Source organism: Ixodes scapularis, unplaced genomic scaffold (assembly GCF_016920785.2).
Source record: "Ixodes scapularis isolate PalLabHiFi unplaced genomic scaffold, ASM1692078v2 PGA_scaffold5__190_contigs__length_132052651, whole genome shotgun sequence".
Classification (NCBI taxonomy): Eukaryota; Metazoa; Arthropoda; class Arachnida; order Ixodida; family Ixodidae; genus Ixodes; species Ixodes scapularis.
Genome location: NW_024609880.1, coordinates 111,897,707 through 111,920,525, shown reverse-complemented (window position 1 = coordinate 111,920,525; position 22,819 = coordinate 111,897,707). Strand labels below are relative to the sequence as shown.

At 47.8% G+C, this 22,819-nt stretch overlaps 1 protein-coding gene across 1 annotated transcript; it reads right to left on the bottom strand.

Annotated features, from left to right (window-relative positions):
• Window positions 1–1,863: 1,863 nt before the first annotated feature.
• On the bottom strand, window positions 1,864–2,664 carry LOC115312192 (the record flags this gene model as incomplete). Its single annotated transcript, XM_029971100.3, has 1 exon — window positions 1,864–2,664. A coding segment is annotated over one exon (801 nt), but the record flags the coding sequence as incomplete, so codon positions are not given.
• Window positions 2,665–22,819: the final 20,155 nt, after the last annotated feature.

Below are 22,819 nucleotides of genomic sequence, written 5' to 3'. Positions count from 1 at the left end.
TGCATCTATAGAAATATAATGAGTCGGCGAAACCACCGATTTCATTTAGTTCTGACAGCAGACGAAACAAAAAGACACACAGGGTATTTCAGCTAACTTGCGCCGAGACTTTGAAAAAACATGGTGCGCGCTACGCGTTTCTAACAGGCCAGTATGTATGTTCAATTGAGCAAGTAAAGTTATTTTTATTCAATGGGTCAAATCCGCTAATTAACGCAGATTAACTAGCTCACTTTTTAAATGTTATTTTGTGCGCCTCCCTCCAATACAAACGTCGTGTTGAAAAACATCCGATCGTGTCGTTTTCAGGAAGGTAACCTTATCGTGTCTAATGTTTTAGAACGTAAAAAAAAACGCCTAGGTCTGTCTCCGCCATCTGCGGATCCCGACTTGTAAGCGCTGAGACCTTCCTAGTCAAGAAGGTGTTGGTTGGGTTAGGGGTCCCGAAACGCGACCCGCGGCCCAGATCCATCTTGCGGAGGAGGTCCGGCGGCCCGCCTGCAGATGGCAGCAGTGTTTACAGTGACGCCCGGCCCGCGTTCTACTACAATTAACGTAAAAACATGCGCGCGTAAAAAAGTGATGTGAAAGAAACGGTGCCATGACGCGCACCAAAGGCGCAAGCGAGGACATAAAAAAATGAGAGTAATATGCATCAAAGTGGGTGTTCGTTCGCCTTATCATTTCTGGTATGTTGTGATTACCAGCAATGCTTCTTTGTCGTCCCTCGATTCATGTCTATGGAACTTTGTTAGAATTGTTTTGCATTCTTACGTGTATCGTTCTTAGTGTCCTCTATTGTGTATTATTACTATCAGATTTACAATTTTCCTTAGGCATTTACCCTGTGGTAATATGCAAACGTTATTGTGCGTTTTGATTTATGCCTGGCGAATTTGTCCCACAATTACTTTGAAATGTCATAGCTAGCAACATATCAAATTTAAAGTTATGTATGTATATGTACTAGGCGTTATCTTTTCTTTCTAGTTTATCTGTTGGTATTTAAAAAGTTATTTACATTTATTTAATTCTTTTTTATTGACTCATTTATATCGCCCTTCCACCCCTCCCCCCCCCCTCCCTCTACCCCTCCCCCCGAGATTGCAACATCTTCCAAATCTGACCCCTGAGCCGAAACATTTGGAGACCCTTAAAGAGGACCTAGGTTTAAGAGAGGGAGCAACTGAAACCACAAGGAGCTTGCCAACATAATGCTAGAGCTCGGCCGCAATGACTGTTAAAACATCATCACTGCACTTAAATGGTTGCTGATGGTTCAATTGTCTAAACTGCTCATGCTCCTTCGATGATCAAAATGACGCTCCCTATCATGCAACCGAACCTGAACAGTTGTAAACGGGGAAGATGTCGTTCCTGGCGCCCGACAGGAAACAAAGCAACTGTTGCGACCTTGATCAATTAGAGGCACAGGTCATAAGCCACAAGGCAAGGACAAAGACACGCCGCCCGCCGTTCTTGAAAGCAGGTATTCACGCTCCAGAGGCGAGCGCGCTCATGCTCCTGTCGAACATATGGCCGCAAGCTGATTATTACCTTAAAGCCGAAATCACACGTACAAGAGACAGTCTGCAGACGTTGGTCACCGCCATATCTGTGGTTAGAATGCCGCGTGTCAAATTTTTCCTTGAATTCGTTGCCATGCTGCATTCGAAGCACTGCTCTCGTGGTTTGTTCGTTTGTTTGTTTATTTTGAGTGCCCAAAAACAGCCAAAGCCTATACATTGGTGCACTTGTTAGTAACATTTTAGATAGCATATAAACGCAAACAAGAAAAGTATGGTCGCCTCACACACCTCTAAAGGAAAAACACAGGAATTGAATAGTTGCAAAGCATGAACATTATTTCAATACATGAAGCAAGCACTCCCTAAAATGAGGTTGGTTATGGTTGAAAATGTCAATGCCATCTGATTCCACATGATTGAAGTAGTTTTGCAGTCGGCCCGAGGGTGACGTGAAGTCGCTGTAATTGACATGGAAAGTGCGACTAGAACGAACATTTCTACCGGGTATATGATAGTTAATAGATGTGACCAGAGAGCTAAGATCGTGATCAGAATGTATGCATTTAAACAAAAATAAATGGTCGCGCGAGCATCGTCTTGATGCAAGGTTAGTGATTTGAAATTGTCTAAGCACTTCGTTGTAATCATATAGATCGTGTGATGGGGATCTAAAATGATAAGTTCTGGCTAATCTTTTCTGTACGCGTTCCAGATTATTGGAAGCTGTAGCACTAAGGCTGTTCCAAATCACAGTGCAGAAGTCATGTTTTGGAAGAACTATGTTTCTATAAAGTACATAGAAAAGGTAAACACTTATAAAACACTTACTAAATCTTAAAATTGCGCCGAGAAGACGAAAACAAGAGCTCAAAACGTATGTCGCGTGCGAGTTAAAGTTGAGTTTGGAGTCTAGCATCACTCCCAGAACTTTCACAATCGTAACTCGAGTAATCGACGAATTTTCTAAGTACTTCAGAAAGTGAGTTGGATTAGTCTTACGCGTGAAAGATATTACATATGTTTTTCCAATGTTAAGATCAAGCCCGTTATCTTTACACCATAGACAGATGGCGTTGATATCTTCCTGCAGTAGAGCACAACCATTTAATGACGAAATATTTTTATAGATCTTGAGGTCATCAGCGAACTGCAAGAGGCTCGAATGGTGAATGATGTCTTGGACATCTTTAACAAATATATTAAAAAGAAGAGGTCCCAGGTGACTTGCGTTCGAATCTATATATGATGTATAATCAGTGTGACCCCGGCTTAAGAGTCTCGTTCGTAAGTGCCTGAACTGCGTTTCTCCTTACAATGGGCCGTAGTGGAAGCTACAGCTACTCCGAAAATATAGCGGCGGGATTGTACCACTTGATACATATACAAAATTAGTGGAATGCAATGAAGCGGTTCAGCCATTCCAGGAGTGGCCATATGCCCAGCGTATCCGTTCCCAGGTGCTGAAAGGATTTGAAGTGGCGGAAACTAATATTGCCGCGCGCGCAGCTGGCGAAGTAGGCACCGCGCATGCGGCCTAAAGGTTATCCTGCCTGCCTCCCATGCGAAAGGCCAGGGTTCGATCCTTGCGAGTGACGTGTCTTTTGTTTGTCTCTGCAATTTAGTTTTCTGGTAAATTCCAGAATCGTGTTGCTTGTTCGAGGTCTGCATGGGGGTTCGACGCGCCAGACATTCTACGCCAATTATTCCAGAAGCTCACGGATGTACATAAGGGACTCCGCGTGGCGAGCCGCAGTCAGTTTTGCCTCAGCGTTCGACTCTGCTGCAACGCCGACTTCGACACCCGCGACGTTCTGTTATTATCGTTTGTACCCTTTTATTTTTGGCACAAGTTCGCCACATTAAACGTTTATTTCTTCCTGTTTATTTCTTGTTTTTTTTTGGTCACCACCCGTGACATTTTGGTGGAGGTACTGGGACAAAGACACGTCACTCGCAGGATTCGAACCCTGGCCGTTCGCGTGGGAGGCAGGCACGATAACCCGTAGGCCACGCGCGCGCTGCCTACTTGGCCAGCTGCGCGCGCGGCATTACCCTTCCCCCCCCCCCCCCCCCCCCCTTTAAAAAGTGCATCGCCTCGATGCAGCACAAAACAAAACAAAGCAAACAAAAAAAATGGTGAAGTAAAGAGTCAGTTGGAACCAGGACCAACTTGAATAGGGGGGAGACCTGTCTATCGCGCGCCCCTCCTATGGGAGAGCTACTGGAGCTCTAGTTGGCGTTGCGGCTACGAGGCGGCGCGCAAAGCCCCCCCATCGATTTGAACTGGAAAGGCTGCGCGATTCACGGTGCGATACTGAAACCGGTGATTTTGTGCAGCTTATGTGCGCAAATATTTCATTTTATTGAATTCACAGAGTAATAATTAAAATATATATATATATATATATATATATATATATAGCTTTTTTCACTAATTACAAAACAAATTTTATGCGTGCTTTTTTATAGAAGTCCTACACCTTCAACACAATTCGAGAAGTCGGTTTTTCCTCTTATGACCTACTTTGCCTGGTGCTCCTCCATCATGTTTGATGCAATGATCGTCAGAAAAGGCCTCGTAAACTTCCTGACGACGACTGCAGCCAGGGCCGGTTCTGTGATCTTGTCAGTCGTTGACTCCACACGCAAATAGCAGGTTGCTCGCAATTGCCGGCAGAACCCTTTTAGTAAACGTCAGCAGTGGCTTCCTCAGTGCAAATAACCCCGTCTGGGCAGACTTGGCTGCGCTCTCAAACGTAATCAGAAAGTTGACGAAGCGGGGGCTGGGGTTGCGCGGTACCCCACGGTCCAGGTTGCATGCTATCGTAACGGTTGTGCTGTTGTGTAGAGGGGACTTGAGCTGGTGCAAGCACCTGTCGCTGGCAATGTTGTCTTCAGCCGCTCTCACGAGGTAACCTCCGATGTGTGCCTCCGCGCTGGTTTGCAGTCCTGGAGCTGGAAAACCTACCAAAAATTTTGTTTTGCGTTTTTTACTAGTTTTACTTTGTTATAAACAATAAAATGGTTCCTTATCTGGGAACGTCTTAAGTTCCTTTAAGAAGGGTTGCAAAATATTCTTTATATTTCGTGGCGGAGCAGCAGGCTGCAGTCCTGGCTTTTGCAGCAGCGCACCGATATCGAACTGTGCCGCTCCTTTGTGGAATGCCCGTAAAAACCTACAAGGATAATAAATGATGATGTAAAGAATTTTGTGCAGAAAGGAGAGGGCGCCTTAGGCATCCGTTCAGCCCCACCGCAGAGAAGGGCGACTCTTCTTTGTGTGAAAAGAACTTGGACGTTAAAACGTACTTGACTCCTTGGTCCAACAGATTGCGTGTGCACAATACAGTATACAACGTTCTGATTGCCAAGGCTTCGCGCGTCTCGGACGTTAGAAATACGCTGAACGACGGTGCCGTTCTCTTCCAGTTGTCCACGCACTTGAAGAATCTGTTTTCAAGCGAAAATATAGAGGGGTCCATCGACTCCACCTCGGCCCCTCTGAGGCAGTATTCCTTTCGTTCACCGGGCTCGCCGTCCGTAGCAAATAAATATCTTGTGTCGACATGTATAACTGTTACAATTATCCTAAAAAATGAATTGCACGCAAAAAAAAAAAAAAAAAAAATAGCATTTTTTTTTGCTTTTTTGTTTTTGCGATGGTGGTGCGGGCGTCGCCGGGTGTTTTCAAGTCTGCTTTGAATTGCACTGTTTGTCGATCGGATAACTCTCGAACACGAAACATCGTTGGCACCGCTCTGGGTTTTTTTTTTTTTTTCAAATTTACATTCTCCTTATCGTCATCTGCTGTAAAATTCTGAGAGCATAGGACAGTGCCCCCGCTATCACTTGGGCGCCATTGGGAGTTCTTTTCACATTTAAAAGAAAAGAACGAAAAAAAACAAAAACATTGAAACATGTCCTGAATGCCTTTTTTTTCTTCTAATACAATATGACGCTATTATTTTTATTTTCCCAAATGACCGAGATGAAAAAAAAAAGTCGACACTTACCCGCTCTTGAGATTCTTTTAATCCATTCTGCGGATACTTGGTGATGGAAATTTGTGAAATAGAAATCATTCGCCCTTTTTGTTGTGCGGGGTACACAGCGGCACGCAACAGTGCACCATTTACCCGCAGTTTGAGTCGACACGTAAATTTTCGTATCGTAACACACAGATTCCAGCGGCGTAGCCACCTCGCTTCGGTGTTTCCCAAGGCGTCCCGGACTGGATCCGGGAGGGAAGGTAGGGGGGCTCCGAGCGCCACCACGAGCGTTCGTGAGGAATGCGCGTACTACTGAGCCGGCGCTGAGCCTCCCGTTCAGTAGACAGGTCTCCCCCTTATTTAAGTTGGTCCTGGTTGGAACACATAAGGTCCACTGTCCTATCGAGCGTAGTACGGCTTCATACGCACGACGTGGACGACTTCTGGTCGTGGACGGCGGTGTGATGAAGTCCGTGTTCCGTCGGGCATCACCTCGTAGTTCACATCTCCGAGTCGACGAAGCACTTTGTAGGGTCCGAAGTAGCGCTTCAGGAGTTTTTCGCTGAGACCACGGCGGCGGATCGGTGTCCACACCCACACCCTGTCTCCGGGCTTGAAGTGGACGTCCCGACGACGAAGGTTGTAGCGGTCAGGGTCGACACGTTGTTGGCCTTGAATCCGGAGTCTGCCGAGCTGACGTACTTTTTCTGCCCGTTGGGCAACCACCTGGGCGTCGTCGCTTCCGTCGACAGCCGATTCGTGGAGTAACATCGCGTCGAGCATGGTCGTTACTTTCCTGCCATGCACCAGTTGAAAGGGCGTCACCCCAGTGGTCTCTTGCACTGCCGTGTTGTAGGCAATTGTGACGTACGGCAACACCTCGTCCCATGTCTTGTGCTCCACGTCGATGTACATGGAGATCATTTCGGCGATGGTTTTGTTGAGCCTCTCTGTCAGCCCGTTGGTCTGCGGAAGGTACGCCGTGGTGCGCCGATCGCTGCTGTGGCTGAGATGAAGGATTTCTTGCGGCAGCTGGGCCATGAACGATGATCCGCGGTCTGAGATCAGAACTTCAGGAGCGCCGTGCAGGAGGATGTTTTACTCGATGAAAAACTTGGCGAATTCGACAGCAGTCCCTGAAGGAAGGGCTTTTGTTGCGACGTACCGCGGGAGATAATTTGTGGCGACAGTTATCCATCTGTTTCCTTGAGCCGATGGTGGGAAAGGACAAGTAGATCCATTCCGATCTGCTGGAACGGTACGGTCGGGGGAGCGATCAGATGCAGGAGACCTGCCGGCCTCGTCGGCGGTTTCTTGCGTCGCTGGCACTCGTGGCATGATCGTGTGTATAGGTGGACTGTCTTGGGGAGCTTGGGCCAGTAATACTTTTCACGAATACGAGCCAGTGTCCGGCTGTAACCAAGGTGTCCGTACGTCGGATCGTTGTGGCAGGCATGGAAGATCTCCTCTCGGAGGTCACTCGGGATTACCAGCAACCACGGTGTGTTGTTGTCGCCAAAGTTCTCTTTGTAGAGTACACCTTGTCGAATGGCGAAGGTCGGCAGTACTCGTGAGAAGACACGTGGCACGGTACTCCCGCCCCCTTCCAGGTGCTCGATTAATGCGCGCAGCTCAGGATCAGCCATATCGTCGGTGTTCACTGCTCCTAGGAAGCATTCGTCGACATTGTCGTCGCTACAGCCGGAAGGGGTTTCGACTAGGGATGCCGCGAACTTTTTTCGAATCGAAGTTTCGATGATCGAATCAAGCAGTTCGAAAGGTTCGAAAGATTTCGATTTTTCGAATTGTCTATATCGTAAAATTCGACGGAGGTCGAATTTTCGAACTTGTTAAGCCAAGAAGTTCGACGCTTTTCGAACCGTCGAACTTATTACGCTAAAAAATTCGATCTTTTTCGAACTTTCGAACTTATTGCGCTGCAAGGTTCGATGCTTGTCGAACTTTCGAACTTGACTGACCAAAAAATTCGATAAATTTCGAACTTTCGAACTTATTTATCAAGAAAATTCGAAAAGTTTCGAACTTTCGAATTTTGAAAAGTCAGAAGTTCGACGAACTTCGAACTTATAGGTAAAAGTTCGACGTTCGTCGAACTTCGAAAGACCGGCGGACGGTTTCATTTGATTTCAAGTAGTGGGGTACATTCGTAATTTTTTTTCTCGAACTTTTACACGCGGTGCTGCGTTCCATACGAAAGACAATGTCATTTATTTCAATGTTCTGGCATGCTTAGGTTTAAAGAAATAAATCCCCGAAGGGGCGAGGGCGGACGACGGGTTTTTGACGATTATCGTTTGTGCCAGATTTGAAGCACGCTGCAGCCGGAGCTATTTATGGTAGATATGTTATACTTTTTTATAAGAATGATCTATGTATAGCGTAGGTAAGTGCCGTCTTAAGATGTGATTATTGTTATTCAACGTGAGTTTCGAAGAAATGTCCAAACATGTATCTGCATGCAATTATGACCTAAACTTGATATTTATCTTCGTCTAAGTTGTTTGAGGTATCGCATTTAAATTAACACCACAGACAGTACATATCATTGCCATCTGCAGAATACAAAATAATATATTTATTGTTTTTTCACGTTAAGGAATAAATTAACTCATGGCAGAAGATTTCTAGTAGTGTTCAAGTTCAGCACGTCATTAAAAGAAAACTTTTTTTTTTTTTTCGCTTCACGTTCCTGGGACGTGTTTCTTTTAGCCTGTACACATTTTGGTAAAAGAAACTTGTTTCGAAGTTCTGAACCTCTGAATATGCAAGAATAGAACACTTCCGACGAATTCTTGATAGTTTTTTTTTCTCCTGCTTTTTATTCCCGCATTTATTCTTTTTTTTTTTTCTTTTGTTACTATCGGCACAGGTGTTTAGGTCGAAAAGACAGCTTTGAACTTCCGAACCACTAAGCATGTGACGAGCAGTGCCTTCTGACAACGAGTTTCTAACAATGACCATCTACGCAACCTTTTATGCAGTGAAGAGCGACAGTAGCTATACATATGCATAAATAATTTCAGATTAAAATAAGCTCGACCACGCCCTCTTTCCCCGTATTGTTTTCTTTAACAGTCCGAAATACCTGCAAGGAAAAGAGGGAGGCTAAAGCCCCCCCCCCCCCCCCCCCCCCCCGCTACCCTCTTTCCCCCCGTTTTTCCTCTTCCGACGCCACTTGTATGGTAGAACGCTCCTCGACCTCGAGTTGTGTCGGCTTTTGTGCTTTTTGCGAGGCGATTCCTCCGTCCCAGAAAATAAACCTCCAGCACAATTATAAACTTCACCGGATCGGATTACTACCAGCGTGCAAGGGGTGGCGAGCTAGTTTGCCAGGTCGCTTCAAGGTTTCTCTGAGCCTCAACGTCCTGCTCGCCCCTGGCCGTTTCGAACTGGATGAGTCTCGTAAAACAGTGTGTTCGTGCAATCACTACTGCGTGATAAAGACCCCCCCCCCCCCCCCCCCCGGGGGCTGGCGGTCACAATTCTGCACTGGCAAATATTCTAGCACGTCCGGGACACTCGTCGTCTCATTTAATTGCCTTACCAACTTCGCAGAATCTAGATATCACACCCTAACTTTTCTAAACTTGATTTTGTGAAAACAAGTGAGTCGTGAAAACGTTATTTGAAACTGAAACTGTAGAAAAACTTGAAAATCGGACTTCAAACTTTGAAAACTTGGATTAAAAAAAAATTCAAAATCTTCAAAGTTTTTTTTTTTTTTTTTTTGAATTTAGCGTTAAAAGAGAATCGAAACTTTCGAACTTTTCGAACTTTATGCCAAAAGAAATTCGAAATCTTCGAATTGTTCGAACTTCATGTCTATAAAAATTCGAAGCGTTCGAAGTTTTCGAATTTTTTTTTCAAAGAATTTCGAAATCTTCGAATTTATCGAACCTGAAGTAAAAAAATATTCGAAATATTCGATTTCGAAATTTTAGAAACCGTGAAAGCTTCGAAATTTTCGAATTCGAAACTCCGCTGTGGACAAAAGTTGCGAATTTTTCGAAATCGAACCTCGGTCGGTACGAAAATATCGAAATTTTTCGAAATCGAACCTCAGTTCGCTTCGCAAATATCGAAACCTTTCGAAATCGAACCTAGGGTGGTTCGCGACATCCCTAGTTTCGACGGGGGCTCTGGACAGGCAGTCGGCGTCGCTGTGCTTGCGGCCTGACTTGTAGACCACAGTCATGTTTAACTCTTGTAGTCAGAGACTCCATCGAGCGAGGCGTCCTGACGGGTCCTTCAGGTTCGCAAGCCAGCAGAGCGAGTGGTGGTCCGTGACTACACGGAACGGGCTCCCGTACAAGTACGGACGAAACTTCGTGATTGCCCAGACGACCGCAAGGCATTCTTTCTCAGTCGTGGAGTAATTTTTCTCCGCCTTGGACAGTGTCCGACTTGCGTAGGCGATGACTCGCTCGATGTCTTCTTGCACTTGGACCAGTACTGCGCCCAGTCCCGCGTTACTTGCGTCAGTGTGAATTTCTGTTTCCGCATCCTGGTAGAAATGTCCAAGCACAGGAGGAGTCTGGAGTCGTCGTTTCAGCTCGTCGAATGCCTGCTGCTGCTCCTCGTCCCATTGGAACGTCTCGGCTTTCTTCGTGAGATTTGTAAGTGGTGAGGAAATCCTTGCGAAATCCTGAACGAAACGTCGATAATACGCACAATGTCCAAGGAATCTTTGCACGACCTTCTTATCTGTCGGCGCTGGAAACCCCGCGACGGCGCGAGTCTTCTCGGGGTCTGGGTGGACGCCTTTGTTACTAACCACGTGGCCTAGGAACTTCAGTTCGACATAGGCGAACCGGCACTTTGACGGCCTGAGTGTGACTCCGGCGGTCTGAATGGCTTGAAGAACAGCTCGGAGTCGTCTCAAGCGCTCGTCGAAGTCACTTGAAAATACTACGACGTCGTCAAGGTAGACGAGACAGCTCTGCCGCTTTTGCCCTGCCAGTACTGTGCCCATGACACGCTGGAATGTTGCCGGCGCCGTGCATAGGTCGAAAGACATCACCTTGAACTCGTAAAGGCCATCTGCGTGACGGAAGCTTTCTTCTCTTGGTCCCGTTCGTCGACTTCGATCTGCCAGTAGCCGCTCGTTAGGTTCATCGATGAGAAATATTGAGAGTGGCGCAGCCGGTCTAGAGTGTCGTCGATGCAGGGAAGCGGGTAGAACGTCTTTCTTTGTCACCGCGTTCAGCTGCCGGTAGTCAACGCAGAACCTAAGCGTTCCGTCCTTCTTCCTAACCAGCTAGGGTGACCACCCGTCCTGCGACTCGCGGGACTGTCCCACATTGAGGGCTCGTGTCCCGCGTCCCGCCAGAAATTCCAAAATCTTCAAAATGTCCCGCATTTTATACTGTAGTAAAATTCACTCTGCAACTCATGGCGCTGCCGATATGGCACGGGGAAGCGCGGATGTCGCTGGTAATCGTGTGAATCGAAATGGTGCCCCATTTTCTATACAAGCATTGTGGGAAGCAACCGTCGTTTTTGCAGGAGAACCGACACGCATGCTCCGTTGTGCCTCTCCCCTTGGCAAAATATTCCAAGAAGAATTACTCACCAAAAGTTTTAATATAAAATATTGTAATTATTTTGAAATCACTGTGTCAACGCGAAAGGGTTGCTGTGGATTTTTGTTTTAGTGAAGCCAGCCATACAAGGCAAAAAGCCTACAACTCGCGACGGTCGAAAAAGAATATAATGTTAAAATTTGTGTAGGACCATGTTGATAAAACTAAGCGTTGATAGGAGACAATAACCCGAAAAAGATATACTGTTTCTTATTTTCATTTGATGCATTGAGTTCTGCTACAGTCGATTTTTATATTTTCAACTTCGGCACATTAATAACACATTTGGCATAAAAGATATATCACTGGGAGTGAAAATTAATTGAGCTTAATGGGCGCAATACGATTAGCAGGTGTATAAACAGCACAGGATATTAAATGTATTAACAGAGCCTGGGTTCGTGGTGCGTGTGTTAAAAAATTTCCTCTATCCCCCCCCCCCCCCCCCCCCCCCCCCCCTTGAGAGTCCCGCATTTCGCTAGCAGGAAGGTGGTCACCTTATAACCAGCACGACTGGAGAGGCCCGCGGACTGCTTGAAGGCTGGATTATGTCGTCGTTCAGCATTTCTTCCACTTGCTGTTGAATGACCTCCCGTTCTTTTACCGAGACTCGGTACGGCGATCGGTGCACAGGGAGCACGTCGTCCTCGGTGATGATGCGATGCTTCGCAAAAGTGGTTTGGCGCACCTTCGACGACGTCGCGAAGCAGTCGCTGTATTCGGCGAGGAGGCCACTCAGCTGCCGTCGTTTTGGGCCTTGAAGCTTGGGGTTAATGCCAAGCTGCGCTGGCAGTGTAGTGTTTTGCTGAGCTGGCGATGATTCTTCAGCAATCGCGACGATTTCGACGGAGTTCCGAAGTTCCTCGACGTGGCCCACAGCAGTACCTTTTGTGAGGTGTTGCGTTTCTTTTCGGAAGTTTGTCACGAGGACCACGGTGCGCCCATCCTGAAGTTTAGTCACACCTCTTGCGACGCCTATTCCTCTTCCTAGGAGCAATTGAAGGCTGCCTTCCAGAACAACATCGCCGCAGGTAGCTGCATCGGCCACGACGGGTACGACAACACTTGATCGCGGTGGCAGGTTCACGTGGTCGGCAGCGACTCGGACGGCGGTTGACGCTGTTTGGGGTTTCTCTGAAGGTGAGACAGGCGTCCGCAGGGTCAATCTGTTTTCACCAAGGTCGATGACGGCACCGTATTTACACAGAAAGTCCATGCCGAGAATGACGTCTCTCGCACAGTCTGGTAGAATGACGAATTTCACAGGGCGTCTCACCATGGATCTCGACGTGAGCGGTGCATCTTCCGACTGGTGTGATGAGATGCCCTCCGGTGGTTCGTATTTGAGGTCCATCCCGGTGTCCACGAGTGCCGATGCGTCGAGGCCGTCGATAACAACGTTTAATTTGTTGGACACCGTTGCAGGGGCGTCGGTGCGCTGGGGGTCGTCGGGAGAGTGGGAGTGCTCCGGCGTTCTTGGGAGCTCTTTGCTTTCGTTGTTTTCGGCAACGTCACCTCCAGGCGTTGCCGCACTTAGTTTTCCCGACGACGCAGGGGAGACAGGCTCTCTCGGCGGGGTCGTGGCGCTGGAGGCGCTGAACATCGTGGCGAAATGGAGCGGGCTTCACGGCGGCGAGACGACACTGGGGGGGAGGGGGGGGGGGGGCGAGCGTCGAAGGTACTTCTCGATGTCGCGAGGGCATTCGCCGTACCTCGCGCGTGGGTCGTTTTGGTGGAACCCACGCAGACCCATTTGCCGGTAGGGACAACGGAGGTAGATATGGTCGGCCTCCCCGCAGTTGTAGCGGATAAGTCGTCGATCCGCTGTCCTCCACACGTTGGTTTTCCTCGGCGCCGGCTGCTCCGGGTGAACGTGCTTACGTCCTTCGTCGTTGCGTCGGGGGTACGCCTGCGTTGGTGGGTATCCTCGTGGCGCCACGGGGTAATGTTGAGGAGTTGGGGGCGGTCGTCGGGCCACTGCGGCGTAGGTCAGCGCCGGCTCCTCGGCTGCGGCCACGGTGACAGGGGCTTCCGAAATGAACGCTCACTGAACCTCGTCCCGAACAACCTCAGCAATGGAAATTGAGGCCGGGCGCTCAGCAGTCGGCAGAAGCTTCTTAAGCTCCTCCCGGACGACCTCGCGAATGAGCTCTCGAATGCCCGGGATGCCGTGGGCAAGGTCGCAGGGGGACTGCTGAACCGCGCTGCTGCCGGGTGGCCTCTGGTAGTGGCTGGCTCTGGCCTGCGGAGCACGCTCGATGTTCGTCGCCTCCGCGACGAATCCTTGAACGGTCGTCGGGGGGTTGCGTACGAGTCCACCAAAGATGTCGTCCTTCACGCCACCCATCAAAATGCGCAGTTTCTTTCCCTCGGTGGCCTGAGGGTCGGCGCGGGAGCTCAGGCGAAGTACGTCTTCCACAAAGCTCTTGACGCTTTCATTGGGGCCCTGGGTCCTCGATTGCAGCAGGTCTTCGGCCCTCTCCCTTCGGTGTTGAATGGCGAATGTTCGCGTGAGCTCGTCCTTGCAAAGGTCCCATGAGGTCAACGAAGCTTCATGGTTTTCGAACCAGCGCCGTCCAGTTCCTTCAAGCGAAAATTAGAGGTTTTGCAGGCGCTGTTCGTCACTCCACCCGTTGTGTCAAGCAACGCGTTCGTACTGGTTCGTACTGATCCAGTCTTCAACGTCCTCGTAGATCTCGCCGAGGAAGGGAGCAGGTGTCCGCGGAGCGACGGGCAGGACGACGACGGGCGGGGTGGTCATGGTCGGGAACTTGTTCTTCCGTCGCTCGGGCCAAAGATCAAGTTCGGGGGACTGACCTCTGGTACGACGGCTACTTCGGGCTTCGGCGTCTTCGAAGAAGGGTAGCCTTCCGGGGCTGAGCACGTCGCTTGGCCGGGATGTCTTCGGCGGGGTACGCTTAACGGGCATAGGATACACTACCCCGCACCTCCACCAAAATATACGGGTGGTGACCAAAAAAACAGGAAATAAACAGGAAGAAATAAACGTTTAATGTGACGAACTTATGCCAAAAATAAAAGGGTACAAAAATTATAACAGAGCGTCGCGGGCGTCGAAGTCGGTGTAGCAGCAGAGTCGAACGCTGAAGCGAAAACTGACTGCGGCTCGCCACGCGGAGTCAATTATGTACATGCGTGAGCTTCTGGAATAATCGGCGTAGAATGTTCGACGCGTCGAACCATTTGGACCTCGAACAAGCAACACGATTCTCAAATTTACTAGAAAACTAAATTGCAGAGACAAACAAAAGACACGTCACTCGCAGGAATCGAACCCTGGCCTTTCGCTTAAGAGGCAGGCACGATAACCTTTAGGCCACCCGCGCGCTGCCTAGTTGGCCAGCTGCGCGCGCGGCAATATTCCGGAATAAAGTTGGAATGGAATGGGAGTGCTCACTGCGCAACACTGCTTTGTCTAACCCCCTCTCCTACCCCTACTCAGCAAGACCCGGTAGAGTCGCCACCTGTGCACTCCGCGTCCTTAGTAGGGTGTATCCTAGCAGAGATTGCGGAACGGAGCATTTAACTTTTGTGCCTTTGAGCTCTAATGGATATACAGGGTACCTCCCCCCAAACAAGGTAAATATTGTTTTTTCACCGGCAAAAAAAAAAAAAAATCTAAACGTTGCGGAGGTTTTGTCCATACGTAGCACTAGCCGTCCGCACTCTCAGAAAAAAAGGTATCGATAGTCCTCCCTAATGGAAGGAACGGTCTTGTAACCTATGTCGAAAATAATCCCTGGAGAAGGGGAAAAAGAGGGACAAAGGACAAACACATATCTCCAAACACAGCTAGGTGACTGGTGAGTGACCAAAAAAATCCGCCTGGTCCGGGTATCGAACCCGGGACCTCTCTATTACAGGTGGAGCGCTCTACCAACTGAGCCAACCAGGGGTTAGACGTCAGTAGAGTAAACGGATTTTATCAGTTGCCATCAGTCTAACACCACCAAGGGTGAAGCTTGCAATTTAAGGTTATAATTATAATGCAGTTAAATGCAAAGGTGCAAGCGAGCTGTACAAGAATGACCAAAATAATCCCTGGAGAAGGGGAACAAGAGGGACAAAAGGACAAACACAAACCTCTAAACACAGCTAGGTGACTGGTGAGCGACCGAAAAAATCCGCCTTGTCCAGGTATCGAACCCGGGACCTCTCCATTACAGGTAGAGCGCTCTACCAACTGAGCTAACCAGGGGTTAGACGTCAGTAGAGTAAACGGATTTTATCGGATGCCACCAGTCTAACACCACCAAGGGTGAAGCTTATAATTATAATGCAGTTAAATGCAAAGGTGCAAGCGAGCTGGACAATAATGACCAAAATAATCCTTGGAGAAGGGGAACAAGAGGGACAAAGGACAAACACAAACCTCCAAACACAGCTAGGTGACTAGTGAGTGACCGAAAAAATCCGCCTGGTCCGGGTAGCGAACCCGGGACCTCTCCATTACAGGTGGGGCGCTCTACCAACTGAGCTAACCAGGAGTTAGACGTCATTAGAGTAAACGGGTTTTATCAGCTGCCACCAGTCTAGCACAATCAAGGGTGAAGCTCGCAATTTAAGGTTATAATTATAATGCTATTAAATGCAAAGGTGCAAGCGAGCTAGACAAGAATGACTAAAATAATTCCTGGAGAAGGGGAACAAGAGGGACAAAGGACAAACAGAAATCCTCCAAACACAGCTAGGTGACTGGTGCGCGACCGAAAAAAATCCGCCTGGTCCGGGTATCGAACCCGGTACCACTCCATTACAAGTGGAGCGCTCTACCAACTGAGCTGACCAGGGGTTAGACGTCAGTAGAGCAAACGGTTTTAATCAGCTGCCACCAGTCTAACACCAACAAGGGTAAAGCTTGTAATTTCAGGTTATGAGTATAATGCAATTAAATGCAAAGGTGCAAGTGAGCTGGACAAGAGAGACGAAAATAATCCCTGGAGAAGGGGAACCAAGAGGGACAAAGGACAAACACGAATCTCCAAACACAACTAGGTGACTGCTGCGCGACAATAAAAATTCGACTGGTCCGGGTATCGAACCCGGTACCACTCCATTACAAGTGGAGCGCTCTACCAACGCGCTCGTGTCCAAAATCGTGCTAGGCGAGGTTCAATTTCTTTGCTGCTATGTCACTGGGCTGTGGCGAAAACAACCTCGATAAAGCGCCCCCCATAGTTCGATCTCCTGCCCAATACACCATTCCAATATTTACAAGTCCTCAGCCCAGCGTGCGATCTCCACAGCCCAGCATGCGCATGTTCGTCACTTCGGAAAGCTAGCCAATCACACTCCATACGCACGAACACTGAAAATGAAACGGGCCCGGAGCACTTTTTGGAAAGGTCTATCGACACCTTCACGGTTTAAACCCCAACTGATGCTTCATGTGTGCAAGTACCTGCAGCGTGCGCGTGAACGTAGCTTTAACCGGCTTAATATTGCAAAAGTAAACGGTCAGCTAGAACGATAGGGGCAAACACAGACAGGGAGACACAGAGACATACACACCTCTGTTTATCAACTGAGACTTTACGCTTCTTCATCACTTTGACCCAAAGATTCACATTCAAAAGTAATGGCAATAAATCACCTTAAAAACTTACATAACACAACTAAATTAAAATACTAAGTTAAAATAAATTAAATTCTTATATTTGGTCACTAACACCTTCCTCACCCAAACCACAAACCACCGCCAACACATATCCCTCTTATTCCCTTTCACGGTGCCCTGCAAGGCTGCAAAAAGTGCCTTTCTCTCTTGCTGACCGTGATGGAGGGCATGCTCACGCAGTCATCGGCGCTTTTTGTAATGGCCAGGGCCTCGAAAATCTCGCGCGGAAAGGTATTTCTGTGTCTTTTAATAAAGACAACGCTGCGAAAATTTGGCTTGCACCCGCACGTGCGGCAACAGGCTGCAAGGTGCCCAGCCCCCGTGCCCTGCACCGACGCCGCGTGCTCCCTGACTCTGTCATTAATGCAGCGTCCCGTCTGCCCAATGTAGCAGCTGCCGCATGACATTGGAATCTTGACGAAAATAATCACCGGAAAAGGGGAACAAGAGGGACAAACGACAAACATAAATCTCCAAACACAGCTAGGTGACTGGTGAGCGCCTGGTCCGGGTATCGAACCCGGGACCTCTCCATTACAAGTGGAGCGCTCTACCAACTGAGCTAACCAGGGTTTAGACGTCAGTAGAGCAAACGGGTTTTATCAGCTGCCACCAGTCTAACACCATCGAGGGTGAAGCTTGCGATTTAAGGTTGTAATTATAATGCAATTAAATGCAAAGGTGCAAGCGAGCTGGACAAGAATGACGAAAATAATCCCTGGAGAAGAGGAACAAGAGGGACAAAGGACAAACATAAATCTCCAAACACAGCTAGGTGACTGGTGAGCGATCGAATAAATCCGCCTGGTCCGGGTATCGAACCCGGGACCTCTCCATTACATGTGGAGCGCTCTACCAACTGAGCTAACCAGGGGTTAGACGTCAGTAGAGCAAACGCGTTTTATCAGCTGCCACCAGTCTAACACCAACGAGGGTGAAGCTTGCGGTTTAAGGTTGTAATTATAATACAATTCTCCCTCTTGTTCCCCTTCTCTATGGATTATTTTCGTCATTCTTGTCCAGCTCGCTTGCACCTTTGCATTTAATTGCATTATAATTGGAATCTTGTACACAACACCGGTCTGTCTCGTGGCGTACTCAGTCCTGTGAGGATAGCGATAGTGTGCATTACCGGCAGCTCGATCTGTGCTCAACGTGACGGCAAACAATCCCGCTAATAATGTAGAGCTCTAGCGTTCGGTCTATGAAAAATCTATTCTTTGCCCTAAAAAACTGGTCGCGGAACGATATGTTGAGCAATAGACGTTGGGAGTGGTTTTGCGTTTTAAGGCCATGGGAACATGACCATTTTATTCCAAGCACTTTTCAAAGATAGAATATGCGTACTTGCTTTCAGCAATTACGCATGAGTAAAGAAATGTCCGAAACGTTTTTAGCGCGACTGTGTTAGCCAGCCGTTCGTGACGATCGAGAGCTTGGGACTGGCAGTTTTTGGGGAGAGGGGCGACAACGTTGCAAATAACACGGTACGAAAAAAAAAAGTACGGTATATTAATATATGCATTTTTCGTAGCACAATGAATAAAACCCGTAAACCCCAAACACGCCGATTATGGTAATAGGCAGTTTTTGCATAGCGTTACCGCAGGCTACCGTTGGCTACCATGAGGAAGGCAGCACTCCTGGCACGCGCTGAAAATGGTGCTTCAAAGGCGCAGCGCGAGTTTCCGGTTGTAATGCTACACCGCGCAGTAGCCTGCGGTAACAAACTTCCTTTCAATAATCATAGAGCAGTATGATCGCGTGTTGCAATGCACTAAGGGCCGGTTGCACCAACGCCGCTTACCTTAACCCAAAGCGGCACCTTCCTAAGCCGGTTTAGCGCCCTAAACCGAGCTCAGGTGATCACGGGTTTAAATTCCGGTTGCACCAACGTTAAGCCGGCTACAGACGCACCCCTAGCTAAACGCTGGATTTGCGTAGGGAATCTAGGGGCAAACAGAGCGAACTAGGGAACGCTCAGAGGGACGAATACGATTGGCGGAGAGGAATCACGTGATGTAAACAAAAAAACAAAAAAAACTGCCGTAGTAGTCGTCGTCGGCGTCTGCTTTTCGCTGTATTTCTTCGGTGAGTAACAAATTAAAGGACTCCAAATTCAATCATTTTTTCGTTTAACTTTCAATAACAGAAGGCAAAGCTTCAAATAAACACAAATGATTTTTACATCTGTGATTGTGTGTTTAATATCGGTTCATAAGAGGATATTTTGACAGTGGTAGTAGTTTTCGTGCTCACATTTTGAGGTGAAGGAGCCATCGGGGACTCTACTGACTACATCGCTGAAGACAAAACATTATCAATATAAGGAGGCAGGTAAGATGACTACTAAAATCAAGTCAAGCCTGAGACCGATCAAGTTCAAAGCAGTGACGAACTCGCCACGGCAGCTGCGAAAATGTCCGGAAATCGTCGAATAGAAGTCGTCGAGAGGTCAGGTCCTTGCATCGACGGTACTCGTTGCTATCAGCCAAGTGACAGAACTGCGCTGTACCGTCGTTGAACATCCGCTGCAGCCTCAAACGGACTTCAGTTTCACACTGTCGAGTTCAGAAAAAAAAAACTCCCACTAGTACATCACATTGTGCCGATAAGAACAGTCGTCTCTTCGCATCACCTACCCCAGCCTGCCGCGATACAGCAATGAACGAATCTAGCATAGTAGTCGTTACGATTTGTCGTCGCCACGAAAGAAAGATATAAAGCAAAATATTCCTAAAAAATCGTGATCACCAAAAAAGTTACGGTTATGGAACCATACAGTTTTCTGAAGCCAAGATTCTACTCGCGAGATTAGGAAAATTCACTGAAGATTGTCTCAAAACTCAAAAAACGAAAGAAATTGAATTTTTGTTGTTTTATTACTTAAAAGCGCCGCAGTCTAATGCGAACGGCAGAGGTGTCGACAATCAGCTGATCGCCGAGATCATGTACTGCCACTATTCAACGCGCTGATCGAATTGAAGGATACGCGCTGCAAGTGTAAATAAACAATTTGGTAAATAACAATACGTTACGGTTATGCGAAATTTATTAAGTACATACGAATAAGCTCGTTGACAGAAGAACCAACAGGAAGACGAACGTGAGCCCCGTGAGCCCCACAGACCCACACCTCCGTACGTTTCTCGGTTAGGGCTAACACGCCCTGAGAGGGGGGAGCCAACTTGAAAACAGGGGTCGATAAACACTTCACACGACTATATTTTGCATCCTGGTCACAATCGGAGGTCATTTTGTCGAGACTTTCACGCTGATGCAGCCTAAAACACTTTGCACAACCAATTTCGTCCACGGCGTCGAACGCAACAAACCAGCCGCCATGTTTTTAATCCAGGATTAAGAACATTAAGAAACAACCAAAAGCAAAGCACCCAGTGTTGATCGCTCAAGTTAAGCGTAGCTTAGAGCTAGGTTTTGCGATAAGCGAGTTTGGTGCAACCGAACGAAACCGAAACTAAGCTTAGGTTCCCGCCTAAGCTCCGCTTTGCGCGGCGTTGCTGCAACCGGCCCTAAAACCGAGACGGTGAGCAGCGAGTTGCGAGCCTGTGCCACGAAGGCATCAATACTGTGAAAGCTGCTCTTCCGAAGCTTGGCGGTCACCGTGCGCGGCTCATATTTAGAGCACTAATGGCCAGGCAAGGCGGAAACACGGTATCCTCATCACCCTAAAAAATATTCTGCCACAACATGGCCGGTGCGTAAAACGCGCTCGCCCACCACAAAGCTGCGCAAGTTGAGGTCTCGGCAACTTTTAAATATCAACATGTTCATTTCGCTAACGCGCATCAGCATCTCCGTCACTTGCGATATGATCCTGGTCTAACCACTTCGCGTTTGCAGGCAAATAAATCATTACTAGCGCACCGACCATGTCAGCGAGCAGGCGCACGGGAAATCCTGGAGAATTTATCCCCGTCTCTTCCGCCATCTTGGAACTACCGCCCCGCCATCTATAGGGCGTTGGAGTTCCGAATATATGTGCTTATACAAAAAGAAAAAAAAAAAAAGGTGCAACGTGGTACGGATAAAGAAATCGTGCGAACTATACTGTGCATGGGGTGTGCACTCGATCGCGTTGCAGTTATGCTGCCATCGGCACAGGAAATGGCTTTTTAGTGTTTTGAGCTGACTTAAGAGCAAGCCCTTTATACATGGGGACTGAACCGGTAGCCTTTCCTTTCAAAAAGGGTGGCTGTGATTAGCTTTTGCAAACACTTTTGGCCAGAGAGGAAAAATTTGAGCAAGGTAACCAGACGAAACACGGCGCGGAGCAGCCAACGTTGAGCGTCATTATTAAACTGATACACACTCGGTTATGTTGTCAATTGTTTACGTACATTGCAGAGTTGCCTGTGTCGTGAATGTCCGGGGGGGGGGGGGGGGGGGGGGGTTGTGGGTGGAATGTGCCATGCTATTTTTTTTTTTAGTTTATTAAAAGAGGTCCCAAATGGGCGGTTGACGCAAGTTAGGGACGGAAATTGTATTTCCTTGCAGTTATTCATTGAAAGTGTCAATAATGGCCGAGGCCTTCCCATTGGCCTACTCGTTAGTAGCCATACACAAAAACAATAAAAACCAAAAATAGTTGCTTTTGTTTAAACCTATTTCAAACTGCCAACTCGAAAATGACGGGGCATAACCGTCCGCTACATATATATCGCAAGCACTTTTTTTTTTTAAATAGGCTGACATATTTGGTGAAATATATATGTCAACACCAAATATTCCTAAATTATTGATGTAGTTCTGAATACGACCTAAGGAACACAGGAGGTTAGTATGTGTAACATGGATTGTGCGCTGATGAGGGACATTTCTGCCGGGTACATAATCTTTATAAGCGGAAATGGGAGATATCTGTACAGGCGTAGAAAACTATTCAGATATTATTCGAACAAGAAATAAACGGACGGACAAACAAGGCTCCCATTATTGGCAACAACATTTATTCACCTCGACGCCTGTACTTGCAGATGAAAAGGGGAGGGGAGCAGTAGAGAAGAGAAAGAGTGGAAGGGTCAGGTCAAGACGGGTGGGTTAGGGAGACCTGTGCGAGGGGGGCATCCCCAAGGCTAACAGGTTCACGGACGTCATGGATCGGAAGACGGCGGCGACGAGCTCCGGCTCCGGGCTAAGAAAGTTAATCTTTTTTCGAGATACACTGATGGAGGGGGTACATCGCAAACGCCTCAATAATTTCACCCCCTCTCCTCGATCTGTGTCCACCGGTCCTGGTGGTCGAGGGGAAGTCGTCGGAGCAGGTTCCACATTCCGAGGCGCGCTTGACAATGGGGTGGTGATTTTGCTCTGCGGCGTTGGCTGCAGCTTTCCCTACCTTATTGTCACGTTCCCAGAGATGGTCGTTCAGGCAGCGCCCCGCTTGTCGAATATATCCTGCGCCGCAGGACACAGGAATGAAATACACGCATTCCTTGTCGCAAGGGACGTAGAGGGATCTGTGCGTACTCCGACAGAGCCACGCTTAACCGGGAACCGTACTTGTCCGTCCGTTTACTTCATGTTCGTATAATATCTGAATCATTTAACCAATTCGCTTGTCCTGGATATTAATAGTAGATATGGTATAAAACACCACGGTATGGGAACGAAAAAATGCAATAGCAAGACCCTATACATCCATTGGAGACCATAAACATTTCTTATAAATAACTAGATAAACAATAATAATAAATATAAATGAATATTAGCTGGCTAAAAAATAATAACTTTGTACGACCTGGTATCCGGCTCGTACAAAGTGGAAGACATTCTCGTAATTCACAAGGTTGAACCGCCAACCTATGCACGCGTGGCGCAGATTTATGCAACAACTGAAAGAGTCGCTCTTGTCTTTGAGATGCTGAGGGTGCAAGAGGTTTGTAGCCATGCGCATTCGTTTAAGGTTGCTGAAGCAGACTTGCTCGAGGTCTATCAGCCTGGGAGAAGAGCCTCATGGCAACAACGAGACATGCATGTATCGTAGGACGTATATGTCCTCGGGGTGAGAAGTTTTATTTTATTTATCGGTTATGTAAT